General features: G+C 54.5%; 4 protein-coding genes across 4 annotated transcripts; 2 read left to right on the top strand and 2 right to left on the bottom strand.

The window, feature by feature from the left end:
* Positions 1-89: 89 nt before the first annotated feature.
* J7T55_006671 (uncharacterized protein) lies at positions 90-1,043 on the bottom strand (the record flags this gene model as incomplete). Its single annotated transcript, XM_053131235.1, has 1 exon — positions 90-1,043. One exon carries the CDS (start codon positions 1,041-1,043, stop codon positions 90-92), a length of 954 nt encoding a protein of 317 aa, XP_053001434.1.
* Positions 1,044-3,319: 2,276 nt separating this feature from the next.
* J7T55_006670 (uncharacterized protein) lies at positions 3,320-4,797 on the bottom strand (the record flags this gene model as incomplete). Its single annotated transcript, XM_053131224.1, has 3 exons — positions 3,320-3,808; positions 3,873-4,013; positions 4,081-4,797. 3 exons carry the CDS (start codon positions 4,795-4,797, stop codon positions 3,320-3,322), a joined length of 1,347 nt encoding a protein of 448 aa, XP_053001433.1.
* Positions 4,798-6,620: 1,823 nt separating this feature from the next.
* Positions 6,621-9,267, top strand: J7T55_006669 (serine/threonine-protein kinase ksg1; the record flags this gene model as incomplete). The annotated part of the gene is made up of 2 exons (XM_053131214.1): positions 6,621-8,849; positions 8,917-9,267. The coding sequence occupies 2 exons, from the start codon at positions 6,621-6,623 to the stop codon at positions 9,265-9,267; spliced, it is 2,580 nt and encodes an 859-aa protein (XP_053001432.1).
* Positions 9,268-10,781: 1,514 nt separating this feature from the next.
* On the top strand, positions 10,782-12,696 carry J7T55_006668 (swi snf complex protein; the record flags this gene model as incomplete). Its single annotated transcript, XM_053131204.1, has 3 exons — positions 10,782-10,863; positions 11,203-12,128; positions 12,190-12,696. 3 exons carry the CDS (start codon positions 10,782-10,784, stop codon positions 12,694-12,696), a joined length of 1,515 nt encoding a protein of 504 aa, XP_053001431.1.
* Positions 12,697-14,936: the final 2,240 nt, after the last annotated feature.

The raw sequence follows: 14,936 nt of genomic DNA, 5'->3' as shown, positions 1-14,936 counted from the left end.
CAGTATCGGCGCAGTCCAACCCCAACTCCACCCAAAAGCAGACTAAAGCAAAGCAAATCATTTCAACGCCAGTCCAGTGATGCAGTCATTCAGTTCATGTCCACGTCCATGTCGGGAACGGTAGGAAGTTGTTGTGCGGTCGAGGATGTGTTCCACGTCGAGTTGTTGGCGTCTTGGAATTGAGGTCGAGGAGACTCGACAGCAGTCATCATTGGGCCATCGAAGACGGCAGGGCATGACTTGAGATTGAGGAAGGCTCGCTCGGGATCCGAACTGACAAGTCGGCCCTCGCGAAGATTTTCGGCGAAGAGGAAGATGCCCTCGCGAGCTTGAACTAGGTAAGCCTCCTGGGATTTTTGCAGGAGAATCTTGGCGCCAGTGACAGGGAAGTGGTTGTCAATGTAGCGAGCCCAGCCACGAGCAGCTGCTTGAATGTGCTCGTCTTCGCTGAGGCGGGCCCAACCGATGCCGAGATGCATGGTGAAGTCGTCAACGACTGGTTGGGTGGGCGCATCGGGCGAGGTATCGCGGCCAGAGTTGTTTCCGTTGTGTGCGATCTGATCCGACGGACCAGAGTCGTTTGAGAGGCCGAGACGTTGCGACTTGTTGCTTCGCAGGGAAGAGCGTTCTTGAGAGAGCTTCTTCTGGGCAATGGTAGCCTCCTCAAGCTTGCGGGCATGTTCTTGAGCGGCCTTTTCTTCAATCCAGGTACCGGACTGGCTGCCGGCATCGGGAGTGTAGCCTTTGTTCTTCTTGATGAGGATCATGCCGGGGCCATACTCCCACTCGTCTTCAGGTTCTTCGACTTTGGGAGCTGGGACCACCTTCTCTGGATCGTCAAGGTTGGCTGCTGCCTCATCTCTGGAGCGTTTGCGGCCGGCGAATGTCGAATTGGATCGAAGGAACGGACGAGTGGAACAAGAGACTGAATGACCGAGCGACTGAGACTGGTGCGAGAAGACAGGCCTGCCAAAGGAGAGCTGATGGGCAGGCTGGGGTGGCAGGCCCATGACTGGGGAGGCAGTACGATCAAAGTACGACATGGTGATCTGCGAGAACGCAGGTGAGCAGCTCAAGTCAGAGAGTTTTCTAGAGAAAAAGTTATCAGTCGCAAGCCGAGGACCTGTGCTGTACTACAGTCAGAGGTCGGCTGCCAATTAATTGGATCCAGACGCGTAGCGTTGGCGCGACGAGATGGACGGCCGGGGCGTGAAGAGCCGCAAAGGGTGGCCGGTATGGTTGAGGCTGAGGTTGAGGCTGTCGATGACGTGAAGGAGGAGGACCAGCTTATGGACAGGCTGATCGGTGTGGGCGACAACCTAGGGAGATGAGGCTGACGAGAGTGTCGACGACGACTACTGGGAAGGCATAGAGAAGAGAAGGCACGCGAGGTAGGAAGGGTGGACGAAGATGGGAAGGTGGGCGCAAAGGTATTTATGTATGGTGGTGTTGGGGGAAGAAGGTGAGAAGACGTGATGGTGTGGGTGAGGTGGAAAGGAAAGTCGGAAGGGGAGGGAAGTGATGAAAGGGAAGGGCACGAGATAAGAATGAACGGGAGAAAAGAAGGCGAGACGAGACACGGGGTCCAAGGTTGGCGCTGCGATTGTCAGTGTGGAGGGGAGGAGAAGGAAGAGGATGATGGGAGAGCTGAGGGTACGGCACTGTGTAGAGAGCTGCGAGGTTCCCAAGGAGCGCAGCGCACAGCGCAGCGCAGTGTCTGGGTGTGTAGCGCACAGCAGCGAGCAGTAGCCGGCAGCAGCAACCAGCACCAGCAGCGGCAGCTCTGCGGCGCGCGATCCTTCCTCACCCGGTTGCGCTTTGCCGGGTCAGGAAGGGCAGGGGCCTAGGACCCAGGGCCAGGAACCTGCCTTGTCCACTCCCTGCCTCTGCCTGTCGTGGTCCCAAAAGGGAATGGCCAAATCTTGGGATGCACCTCATAAAAATGCAGGGAAGGCGTCAGACGACGAGCTCGCCTCTGATTCGCGAGACGGGCCTACGGGGATCATGGGCCTGAGCGTCCAGACCCCAGAAAACTTTCTCAGGTGCGAAAGCCTTGCTGCCATTCATATTCCCAATCCGGCTAGCCCCAGCTGGCAAGTCTCAGACTGCTCGGTGCCGATGGCGCAACAAGCCCATCAACCAATCCAGCCAATCCAGCCAATGCAGGCAGAGCCGGAGGAGACCCTGATCTCATTGCGTGGTTGACCTCTCCCGAGGCTGATCTACTGATGGAAAGGGACTAGCTGCTGGCCATCTCCGACCCAATCCTGAGCCTCCGCCAAGACGCACCCACGCAAGCAAGCACTGACTGACACTGACTGATGACTTCCTCCTGCACTCATCGGCAGTTTTGGTCCGCCTTGACTTGGAATATTGTCGCCTCAGGCACCAAACGACCAAGGCCACCCTCAACCGTGGTTGCAACCGCCGATTGCCCAGCATCCAGTCAGCCCGCCCCCAGTCGGATGTTGGATCAACCCCAGCCATTTCTTTATCCTCCTTGTCCACCTCGGATTCAAGGCACGCAAGCAGCGGTGTGCTCCACAAAAGCTAGACCTGATTCAGTGGCCTCTGCTCACTGCCTGCCTGCCCAGCCAGCCAGCCAGCCCGCCCTCGAGCCCGCCTACCCATCTGTTGACTGACCAGCCAGCCAGCGCTATCTTGGGTTTGATTTGTGCAACTGGTTGCAGCATAAAAGTTGTGCAAGGCATGCACAAAAAGCAGTCTAGCAATGGGAGGGTGGCAGTCTTGGATTCAATGCAATATGCAGCCAACACCGCCGCCTTTGTCCACAACATCCTGCTGACTGTTGTTCCCATGCCCTGTCAGCATGACTCGAGAGGCTTGCCCGAATCGTCACATACTGTACTCATGGCCCGGGCTCCTGGTCAAATCCCCATCCTTGGAATACCTATTTGTTCAGGATAGCAGATCGACAACACCATAGGGAATAACTTGTCTTGAAACACGGCAGGGTTTTCATGCTGAAGCAAATCATGGTTGAAAGAAGCTGCTGCTTTGGGCTTTGAGAGAATCTAAATCTGTGGTCTAAACTCCGCCATTGTCTGTTCGATCGTTGAGGTAAGAAGAGAGGGTAGGTTAATCTCCATGTTCCTATCTCTTAATGACGCTCAAAGGGAGACAGACTCTGGCGCAGCCATGGGTTCTCTCTCTGGCTAATGTCATTTAAATAATCAGTCTCGCCATAAAAATAATGGTGTTGTCTCATTCTTGTGCGCGGGCCAATCTTTCTTCTTGCTGCAATTTTCATCGTTCCTCTTGCGCATGACGTAAGCTGAGGTCCATCGGCGAATCCGTCTCAGTCTGCGCGACTGGGACTGTGAGTCGAAGACCCGGGCCCCGTTGCCTGCGATGCCTCCTCGAACAGAGCCGCATCATCCTCATTCTCGTGCCCGCCGTAAAGACCCTCGAACCCTGGTGTCCTCATACCCACGGGACTCGGGACTCTGCGGTGGCGGAGTCTTCGGGCTGTCGCTGGAGTACGACCCAGAGTCTGGGAAGATCTCAGCCGCCTCACCGGAGCTGTGTACGACCCCAAAAGCCTACTCTGGTGCTGGGACTCTGGTAACTGCTCTGGAGTCTGAGGTTGACGTGTCGGTGAGAGCAGGTCGTCATACACCCGGACCCTGCGGATAGGGGTGGACAGCGGCGCTGGACGATCGGGCGAAGGACTCCCTCCCGCAACAGGCTCCACGCGAGAAGGTGCAGTCCGTCCGTGACCAGCTTGAGGACACGCCTGCTTCAGACGCGTGACTGGTTTGGCGGCTCTCTGCGGACTGCTGCGGTTCTACAACCATGGCGTGGATTAGCCTTGGTCTGTCTCGTGGCATGGTGCCCTATTCCTTTCTTACCGAAGGTCCAGGTTCACCGTCATGTTTTGGCTCGGCAGGGGCGTTACAAGACGATCGACGACGCTGGCATCCCAGTACTCCAGGCAGTGCACCAGGAGCGGGCGATTGTTCAGGACCAAGAGACGGTCGAGTTCGAATAACCTAGGACAGTGTCAGAGCATTGATGACTCTGGCTGATGCATGTCCCGGGTGACTGGACGCTACCTACCAGGGTCTGCGTCCACGGCCGTTCAGTTGGGGCTCTACTTAGAATTTGCGAGGAAGATGCGAGCATACCAGGGAGGCGGGCGATCGGGTTGCGATCCGTGTTATTCGTTGAGTCGATAACAGTCCTCTCCTCCAGGCTCATGGCCATTCTTGTCAGTTTCCGTTGGTTGTCAGCACCGATGGCGTCAACTCCATTCACAACTTCCGTTTCCTGATGCGAGGAGGTATTCTGTGATGGCCCAGCTTGTGGCCTTGCGCTTTCCGAGGAGCTCGGGATTGTTCCAGGTCTGCAAGGCCGCAGCGAGGAAACCCCAGGAGACGAGGTCCAAGTCAAGACATCAAGTGAGTCAAGATAGCCACGAGGAACCTGAGGCTGATGTCTAACAAACATCGGGTCTGTACTGTGCTGTGAGCTCGTAGGAATGACCTCGTCATCGTTTGCCTCGCCGGTTCGCACGCTGACGATTCTCTCCAAGGGCGAGGAGGGTAAAGGGTCAACGTAATTTGAGTTCGAGGAGGCAGGTCTTCGGTTGTGGGAAGCAGTGAGCGTCCCTAGCCGTGCTTCATGTTCCAAACTTGAGCTGCCCTTCCGGTGTACTGTCTCCTCAGAGGCTGGGTTTTCCTCCCTCTGAAGATACCTGCGATAACGTCGTCGGTTCTCCAGCTCCTGAACCTCGGACATGGTCAAGACGATCGATGTTGGCTGGAGACGAATCATCCTGATACAGAGATAATCAGACTAGGCTATACAGACTCGGGACAGTATCATTGAACAACAGAGGCCGGCTCATTAGAGTCAAAGACTCAGAGTGAGTGAGTGATATTCACTTGTGTTTTTCAGAGGTAGTCAGTCTAGGAATCGATGGGTTGAGACTCTCAACTCTGTGGAAAGAGTCGGAGCAGGCACTCCGCAGTGCTGGGTGCACCTGAAAGGCTTGCCATATTCCCAGTCGTTGCCGTGAGGAAGGAACGTCCACGCTCGCGCTTAGAGATTGAGCCTCGAGGATGAGTATTGACCACGAGAAGGCACGCTGAGGGTCGACAGGGCCTTAGGTTCGGGTGCGATGAATTACGAGGAGAGGCTGACCGGGCAGGTGCCCAATGCTCGAATCATCAAACCCGGAGATGATATTGAAATTGGTAAACATCAGAAATAGAACGCTCATCGATGCAATTGATTTTCTTGGACTACAGAAGTGATCAATATCTAGACCACTTGGGTATTTCTACATCTCATCATGTTGTGTTCTATATGATGGGCTGGAAGGGTTGAATGCTGGTCAAAAAGATCTGTGCCTGCGCGCGGCCACTGCCTTGAGCTGAGAAGACGCTGTTGTCTGCATTGCTTATTATGGATGTGGACAAGTGGGCGGGCGGTGATTTGCACAAAGCCCGGCGGGTTGCATCTCGCAATAAGGGGCGGGCGTTTTGGCCGTGGTATGCTTGGACGTTTTGGTTGCTGTTAGCTGCTGTGACCAACCCTGTCTGTAAACCAAAATGGAGCTGCAGCGGCGGCCGAGAGCGGGCGACCTGGTGCCGCAATATGCCTGTGGGAGGTATAAGTGATAAGCTCAGATCGGGGGCGGTCGTGGAATCTCCCTGCTCAAGTATGTAGCATTGAGAGGATGTTGTGTGCGTTTTGAAATCGAGCTGGCTCTTCAAGTGCAATATCACCGTACCTGGCCACTAACAGGCAGAACGGGCAGGTAGGCAGGTAGGTCCAACTCCAAAACGGTAGGGGGACCAGAGGGAGTGGCTTGCCCCTTGCAGCTAACAATGGATCTTTACCTCTTCAGTTCACCTTCAATCTACCTACTAGGTGCCCTGACCACCAAAAGGAGCGACTCCGTTCTGCCTACCACATTACCACCACCCACCTGCTCCGTAGTGGCTGGCCTACTGTACAAGCACAGCGCAGCGGCACCGCAGCACAGCACAGCACAACACAGCATAGCACAGTCCTCCCTCTGGACCCAAATCTCCTGGCTACCCTGACAGCAAGCCGTCGACAGCAGCTCTCGATCCTGAGTCCTGACCGGCCCTCTCAGCCTCTCTGTGTGATCAACAGACCCGCATTACTCATGGACGGGGGACTGTCCAAGACGGGACAGGTGGACACCTAGAGCAATCAAGCAGCATTGCCGACTTCGACACGGACACCTGCCCGACGGCAGACAATACCGTACGCCACGCCAGCTGCCCTGCCCTGCTTCCAATGTGAATGAGCATCGATCCAATCCCACCCTGCCATTCCCTATACGGCGCAGCGCCCTGATGCCCGCCCTCTCATGGTACAGCTACATCCTTTTTGGCTCGATCTGAGGCTCTAATTGCGGTTGCGGTTACGGGCAATACCCAAGCAGGGCCAGGCCAGAGTCTCATCAGTTCCAAGGAATCGCAGCGTTGCTTGCTGCCAGTTCCCGGGACCAGCGACCAGCGACAGCGCCTCCTCCCTGCGCGACCCATCGGTCGACACGGCCAAGTTGCCCGCCACCATCCCATAGCCCGGCTCTTTCGATCTGCCAGACCACGCCAGTTACCATGAATGGCGACATAAGCCTGTCCAGGGCCCTGGGCGGTCTACGAATCGCCAATCTCTCAGATGATTCCGACAATGAGCCCAGTCCTACTCGCGACCAACCCATCGCGGCAGACGACTCCCACGACAGCCCTTCGCTCTCCAACCCCCTAGACGAGCCGCAACAAACCTCGAAACATCTCTCGCGTAACCCCCAAGAAGACCAGCACCGCGCACCCAGCGACAACCAAGCTCAATACAGTCCAGAAGCCGTATCAAACTTACCACCAGCTGCTACCCCCGATTTCGCGCAATCGACTACAGACGGTCCCTTCACCCCTCCCATCGGGCAGTCAATCCCACCTTGGCAACCTGCCCTTCAACCATCACCAATGGACGGCCCTGAAAGACAATACCAGACCTCTTCTCGCCCGCTCTCCGGCCCTTTGTCCAACCCCCTTTCCGTCTCGCACAACGTCGAAGCAGGACCGAGCTCGTACAACAACTCCCTAAGGCCGGAGGGTTCCAGAGCGTCCATGTTCGATCTTCCCACACGGAGCAACTCGAGATCCATGCGAGTCCCTTACGCGGGTCAAATCCCTCAACGATCACCGAGCTATCGAGAGCGGTCGTACAACCCTGAAGTACGGCGCACGCTGCCTCCAGGTGCGGGCGGTGCGGCATTGCCCCCCAGGAAAAGTTCCAAAGGGCGAGGGGGCGGCTTCGTCTCCGCGGCAGGAGCGCCAATGGCCCAACCAGGCAGTAACAACTTCGGAGCAGAGTTGCCCCAGCCAGGTAACAGTGAAGAGTGGCAAGAAAAAGGTGCGGCGGTCGGCATCAGGAGAGAGGTAGATGCGCAAGGGAAGACAATCCTGCGATCTGTCAAGAAAGGTGTCCGTGACTTCTCGTTCGGCAAGGTTTTGGGCGAGGGATCATACAGCACAGTTTACCTGGCCACAGACCGACAGTCACTGAAGGAATACGCCATCAAAGTACTCGAGAAGAAGCATATCATCAAAGAGAAGAAGATCAAATACGTGAACATCGAAAAGAATACCTTGAATCGGTTAACGGAGCATCCTGGCATCGTTCGGCTATACTATACCTTCCAAGATGAGACCTCACTTTACTACGTACTGGACCTTTGCAACGGAGGAGAGCTGTTAGGGGTCCTGAAACGGACACATACCTTTGATGAGGAGTGCACACGGTTCTATGGAGCCCAAATTCTTGACGCCATTGAGTACATGCACTCAAGAGGGGTTATACATCGCGACCTTAAGCCGGAGAATGTGCTACTGGACGATAACATGCATGTTAAGATAACTGACTTCGGAACGGCGAAGCTGTTGCCAGACCCCAGAGACCCAAGGCCACAGCCTGAGAACGCGGCTCCGACCGAAGGGAATTCGCGGGCAGCCTCGTTCGTCGGGACCGCCGAATACGTCAGCCCGGAGCTTCTTACGGAGAAGACTGCGGGCAAGGCGAGTGATGTTTGGGCCTACGGTTGCATTATATACCAGCTACTTGCCGGACGTCCGCCATTCAAAGGCGGTACAGAGTACTTGACATTCCAGAAAATTGTTGGTCTAGAATACGATTTCCCTCCAGGCTTCCCGCCAGCGGCACGAGACCTTGTCGAGCGATGTTTGGTCCTGGACCCAGGGAGGCGTCTGACCATCGAGCACATCAAAAACCACGAGTTTTTCGACGGGCACAGCTTTGGAAAGGGCCTGTGGAGGACAAAGGCCCCACGACTCCGACCACACATACCACCCACGCAGGAGCCACAGATTATCCAGCTCAATGGATCATCCTCCGGCTCTAACCAAAACCCGCCGTCCAGCAGAGGGCTACAATCCCAGAATGGAAGCGGCAGCAGGCCCGCCAGGATAATTACTGAGTTACCGCCTCCTACACAGCTTGATATCGAATGGTCACCGGTCCTGACGAGGAACAACGAGAGAATATTGAAATTGGGTGACCTGCTCGTCATATCATCACCGATTCCCAACAGCCCACACGGCAAAGGAGAACACGGCCAACACAACAAATTCTCACGGTTCTTTGGCGGGAGCACGATGAAGAAAAAGCAAAGACTGGTCATGGTCACATCTAGCGGTCGCATTGTGCTGGCTCCTGCGGGCGGCGAAGAGAAAAAGGCTAAGCAAGAGATTTCACTCCTTGCTCCCGACTGCGCGTGGCGGACTCAGGTCGATGTGAAGGGGCAGGTCGTCTGGTGCATTGATGCGGTAGGTCTCGCTCATGATGCGTTCTTTATCCCTCTTAATAAGGCTTTCCGTGCTGACTTGTTTTCAGAATGGCACCCATTACCAGTTCGAACAGCCAAAGTCTTCACAACTCGACGCAGGCACGGTAGATGAGTGGATAGAGGCTCTCGAAAGGGCGAAAGACCTTGCAATGTCTCAAGACTTGTCTGGCTACAACAGTGATAATGGCTTTGGAGAAATGTCATCGTCCATGTCTCCCAGCCCAGCAAGCACACTGTCACGACAGGTGCCGTACCCTGAAGGAGGGTTCAGCATCGCCGATAGATCGGGCCGCAATCAGTTGAGTAAGAGCCAGGCTAGCCTGGAGGAACAACAGGCAAAGAGAAACCGTTTCAGCAAGAGACAGTCAAAGAATGGGTTGGGCACAGCGGCGTTCTGAGCACGACCACCCAATATTACCCTAATACACCACACATAGGCGGGCTCACATCTGATCAGCCTTTCACAGCACATCATGAACCATGCACCGATCTTCTTTCACCTTTCATCATATACTTCCCGTACACGAGGGGCGGTCAGGGCAAACGGTATTTGGCATTTTCTGGCGCAAGCGGGCAAGAGGGCGTCGCGTGGTTGCGTGTTTGTTTCGGGGTATCTAAAGAGAGCACAAAAGAAACCGAAACCCGCGTTGGCCATGGAACAATCGTCGTCGTCGTTATTATCATCATCATTATCATCACAGCCTCTAACACAACCAACCTCTTTTTTTTTTTTTTTAACCTGCATTCAGTTTGAAAATCGTCAAGCCACACATACAATTCCTTTTGTTCGGGACGCGGAGGGTTGGGAGCCTCTCGGGCAAGAGGATGGCGGTGTCCTTTGTATTACACCTAAGCTTCTAATCGGCATTTGTTGAGCGTGGCGCAGGCCGAAATGGCCGTGAGGGGGGTTCGTGAGAGGTTAGGCAGGCCGCGGAGGAGGGCAGGGCAGTAGACAGGAGGCAGAGGCAGTGTCTGGAATTGAAAAAAACAGGAGGAATGTCTGACATTCTGTCAATTGTGTGTCGCGCCGCCCCATGATGAGATGTGACAGCTTGAAGGTGGCAGACCTTTCCAGGCTGAGCCTGGCGCTCTGCTAGCAATGTGCTGCAACCTGCCGTATATGCAGGATCACGATCGCAGACTGCCAGTTGCGAAGACGAATGTGGTTGTTTCACCGCTACGATAGCCATAGAGGGCTGCTTGCCGCAATCCCTTCCCGGGGCGGCGGTGGGCGGTTGGGCAAAGCGTCACAGCATGTTCTGACCGTAAGATTGATCTTTACATCTTTCATATAACGAGAGGGGCAGCCAAGTGCATCCAGTCTGGCCAGTGTACTCTTCCTCAGGTATGAGACGCCTCGGCACCTAGGTCGGCACAGGAATGAGAGCGAGACTCATCACGATGAAGACCCACAGTCAGTGGACAGACTCTATCAAAGCGGAAGGCAGAAGAGGCTTGCTTGTGGTGCATGTGCGCACGGACCACTTAACGGTGGCATGGGACGGAGGCGTGGGAGGTGGGAGGGTGCAGGGTAGGTGTGCAGCGTGTACCTCCTCTCCTGCCTTGGGTGCCCCGTCCGTACCGTATTGCTGTGCCTCCGTACGGAGCCTAGTGTCTACAGCCTAGCCTGGTGCAGCCTGGCTGGTCGTCCGTCTGGGCTGGGCTGACACTGCTGGCTGGCTGGTAGCACTCCACAAATTCATAGACCTCGCAAAGCCCGATCATCCTCTGCCACGTCAAATGCGATAGTCCATCCAGGCCAAGTCGCGTCAGATTCACTGAACCCGGCAACACGGAGCGAGGTGCCCCCTTTCGAGGCGAATTCTTTTAATCAAATCAATCAATCGGAAAGCCACGACAAGAAGCGGGTCCAACACGATTCGATCCCCGTCGCAAACGCAAACCGACCAAGATGCAGGCGCAATACCGCCCGTTCCCACAAAATGTTCCCCAGAGGTCGCCGCATGTCCCTGCTCCACGACGCGGAGGAATTGGTACGTCAGTGAATCTTAATCCGAGTTTTGCATTTTCGCTGTCGCAGCCGCTGTCGCCGTCGCACCTGCTCCTGTCCTGTCCTGTTCATCCCATTGATCTGATCTGCCCGCCCTCCATTGATACACTGCTTCCCTTGTGCCTCCTGGTCGCTGCTGCCCGTTCACCACCGCAGTCCAACCAGCGCACAACACCGAATCCCTCTCCCTCCCACCCGTGCCACAAGCCGTCGTCCGAGAGCATCTAGCCTAGCAGCAACAAACTGCCCACACCAGCCCGCCCTGGCATAGCCTTGGCAAAGTCGAGCATCATGTCTAACCGTCGCGCTTCTTCCACAACAGGTCCCATGATGCAGCACCACCAGGGCCTGCACAACCCTCCCCACGTGCCCCTAAACCAGGCCCAGCTGGCGGAGAAGCAGCACCAGCAGCAGGCCGCCGTCGAGCGCGCCAAGCTGCGCGCCAAAAAGCCCACCGACAAGACCATGCCCGATGGCGTCGAGGACTGCATCATGAGCGACGGCGTCCAGCGCTACAAGGAGCTCAGGGACTTCGAGAGGAGGCTGGACGCGACCATCACGCGCAAGAGGCTGGACATTGTGGACTCTGTCAACAAGAACGCCAAGAGGTGGAAGACGGTGCGGGTATGGGTCACAAACACCGTCGAGGACCAGGTCTGGCAAGGGAACGGCATCAACGCCGACAGCTTCGACTTTTCCACCAGTGCAGATTCGAGCTTCCGCGTGAAGATCGAGGGGCGATTGCTGGATGATGATGACGAATACGAAAAGGAGGACGGCGAGTCCAAGGAGAGCGGTGACGGCGACAAGATGGACACCGACGCGTCCACCGATAAGGCCAAGACACCTACTGCCAAGGCACCACCGCGGCCGCGATTCTCGCACTTCTTCAAGAAAATGACGGTCGACTTCGACCGGAGCAAGATGCGCAATGGTGCCGAGCAGACCGTGGAGTGGAACAAGCCCGACCGGTTACCAAACAACTCTGCCAACCCACCGCCTGCGGCTGACTTTGACGAGTTAACCTTCAAGAAGAATGGCGACGAGAACATGAACATTACTATCAACCTATTCAGGCATGAGGAGCCCGAGCGATTCCAGCTCAGCCCTGCCCTGTCGGACGTGGTTGACATGGAAGCCGCCACCCGCTCCGAGGTCGTCATGGGCTTGTGGGAGTACATCAAGCTGATGGGTCTACAAGAGGATGAGGAGAAGAGGAATTTCCGTTGTGACGAGTTGCTGAGAGAGGTAAATGACAAACGTTTCCTGACACGACTACATCTTCAGGACACTGACATATCTGCTTTAGGTTGTCCAAAGGGACACAGGCCACATCCCAGCCTTGCAGGAGTACATCACTCCTCACCTCCAGCCTCTCCCACCAGTCAAACTCGCCTACACCGTCCGTGTCGACGAGGAATTCCATAAGAACCCCCAGCCCACAGTCTACGACGTCCGCGTCGCCGTTGACGATCCCCACCACGCCAGATTGGAGCAGTTCTTGCGAGATCCACAATACGCAAACATGCTCAACCAGGTCAAAGTTCTTGATGAGCAGCTTGCCATCATCATCCAGGCCATCGCCGACTCCAAGGCCAAACACAGCTTCTTCAAGAGTCTGGCCCAGGACCCCGCCAACTTTGTCCGCGACTGGCTCAGCAGCCAGAAGCGCGACCTTGAGGTTATTATGGGAGAGGCCACGCGCGGTGGCGGCGAGGACGCCACGGGTGATGAATGGAGGAAGGGAGGCAAGGACAGCGTCTGGACAACACAGAACGCCAGGGAGTCCGTGCAGTTCATGTTTACCCGCCGCTAGGAGGAGCGAGATGCTGGCCTTAACGGGGAGTCCCTGAAGAGTGAACCCGATCAGGACGCGAAGAGAAGGAAGAACGAGGAGAATTTGATGTTGAATGCGGCGGTCACTCGGCGGTTGGGGTTGAAACGACCTCGAACATTTCCGGAAGAATTGTAGAAAGCACTCCAAGTGAGAAAGTCACTTATTGTGTGTTCTTTTCGCGCGGTCAGTCGACGATTAGGCATGGCCCAAGCACCTCAGTTGTCCGCCCGGGAATTTGCACCAGCCGATATTATATTTACAGATGAGACGAGGAGTGATAAGGGCGTCAAGATAATATGTAGGATACCTGAAACGGGCTCGCTTTTCGTCTGTCGGGCGGGGGGGGTTCCGTTCGACATCGCGCCATTCGGCAGAGGGCCTGGACAGGTCACGCACGGTCAACTCCCCCCAGCTTTATAGTTTTTTTGACGGTATAACTATACATGATATGGGGCGCCGTGGACATGCCGAAGAGAGTCTGGGGGATACGTGGAAGCAGCACAGCCCTCAGAAACCTTTCACTTAGCGCCGAGGGTAATGACCTTTGTGGCGGGATGCCCACAGTGTGGGCACGCGGAGGCGAGGCAGCGACGAGTAGAGCTGGAAAGTCTGGAGTCGCCGAGGCGCAGCGATAGCTTGGACATAGATTATTCACAATTTCGAGAGATGTGGTTTCGGCATCATCCACCAAGATTTTCTAGCTGTGTGCGAATGCTCCGCACATGATGTCTACCGTATCTCGTGCATTGTCTAGGCGAGATTCGTGTGAGCCCACTGTCTCTGACACAAACGCTACTACTGATGTTACTGAGGCATGGGAAGGGTCAAGTGCGATGACAATAGTTTTGAGCAAGTCACCTCTGGCTTCAACAGCTGGCGTGCTTGAGGAATTCAATTTTCTCTCTAGAGCTTAGAAGTATTCATCAACCCTTCAGCCTAGCCAATGACATTTGAGGCCTCTGTTGATGCACAATATGTGATTGATGTTATTGTGGATCGAGGTGTTGAAGCTAACAAATCGAACACTGGCCACTTCAACAACCCCTTCTAGGCGGCCTAAGGTCAAAGTGTACTTGGTAAAGTTCCTTGACACGATCAACGTCTGCAGTCTCAAGGGCGCTTTGTGCATGTTCATTGTCTTTCATATGAGCAGCAGCAGGTGTAGGCAATGTGTGTAATGTTTAAGAGGGCGATTTCTGACTCCTCTAAAACATATTTAGGAAGAACTTTATGACTTTGGTGAATATATAACAAGTGTATATTGGTGGGCAATTGGGCGCATACCATAGACGTTGAGCATGTCGCAATGGGGTCACCTGCATGTAGCACCGGCACAGTCTGCAAAGACTCCGCAATGCAGGATTTCTGTGAGGAAAGTTAACCCCGTGAAAGAACTCGAGCAACAATACTTTCTTGCTCCACAAGATTTGAGAAGTGCTAGTGTCCTTCGTTCACCTTGTGCTCTTTCCCGTTTTGTCTGTCCTGTCTCTGTGATTTGCACGCCCCATTTCAATGTGCTCAGGACGATAGCTTTCCTTTCACAACGTTCACTACATCTCCAGTTTGTATATATACATTCTCATTGAAGATAATACGCCGTACACCCCGAGTCATTCTGTCATCTATAAAGATTACAAGTTGGAAGATTTACATTGTGATCTCTCTTCTTTTTTTCTGCTGCCACAAAATTCTCTTATTCAAGGCACAAAGACGATATATCTTCAGACAATCAGATCTCGTCAACTTTCTCGATTTCTATATAAGTTTGATAAGGCTTCTGCTCGTACTATTTTCTTTATCTCTTATTATGAAAACTGTTCAGCTTGCAGGAGCAACTGTTGTGCAAGCCTCGGTGGGGGAGCAGGTGCTTCTCATAAAGATCAAATCTATGGTCAGAAATTTTCAACTTCCCATGAACGAGACACCGGAATTTCAAGACAGAAGAACACCTCACAAGCAGCCACGTGGGATAGGCCTTGTCCCTTGACTCAAGTCTTATGCATCGATATCTGTAAGAGTTTAGTCCTATACACTTGTCTGGCATGCTTGGTCAAGTAAGTTCAGCACAGACAGGGACCCGAGACCAGTGCTTGCAATACTCAATACTTTTAATGTTAATCACCGTAAAATTCATTCGTAAGAGAAGACGCAAACGGTAATGTTGAAAATTAGGTCTGAGGCAAAGCTTGAGGCACAATACTAATAGCTCCACGGATGAG

This window comes from Diaporthe amygdali, assembly GCF_026229845.1.
Source record: "Diaporthe amygdali strain CAA958 chromosome Unknown NODE_1_length_4327563_cov_65_473760, whole genome shotgun sequence".
In the NCBI taxonomy this organism is placed as follows: Eukaryota; Fungi; Ascomycota; class Sordariomycetes; order Diaporthales; family Diaporthaceae; genus Diaporthe; species Diaporthe amygdali.
Note: the sequence above shows the minus strand (reverse complement) of the source record. Positions and strands in the feature narration are given on the sequence as shown.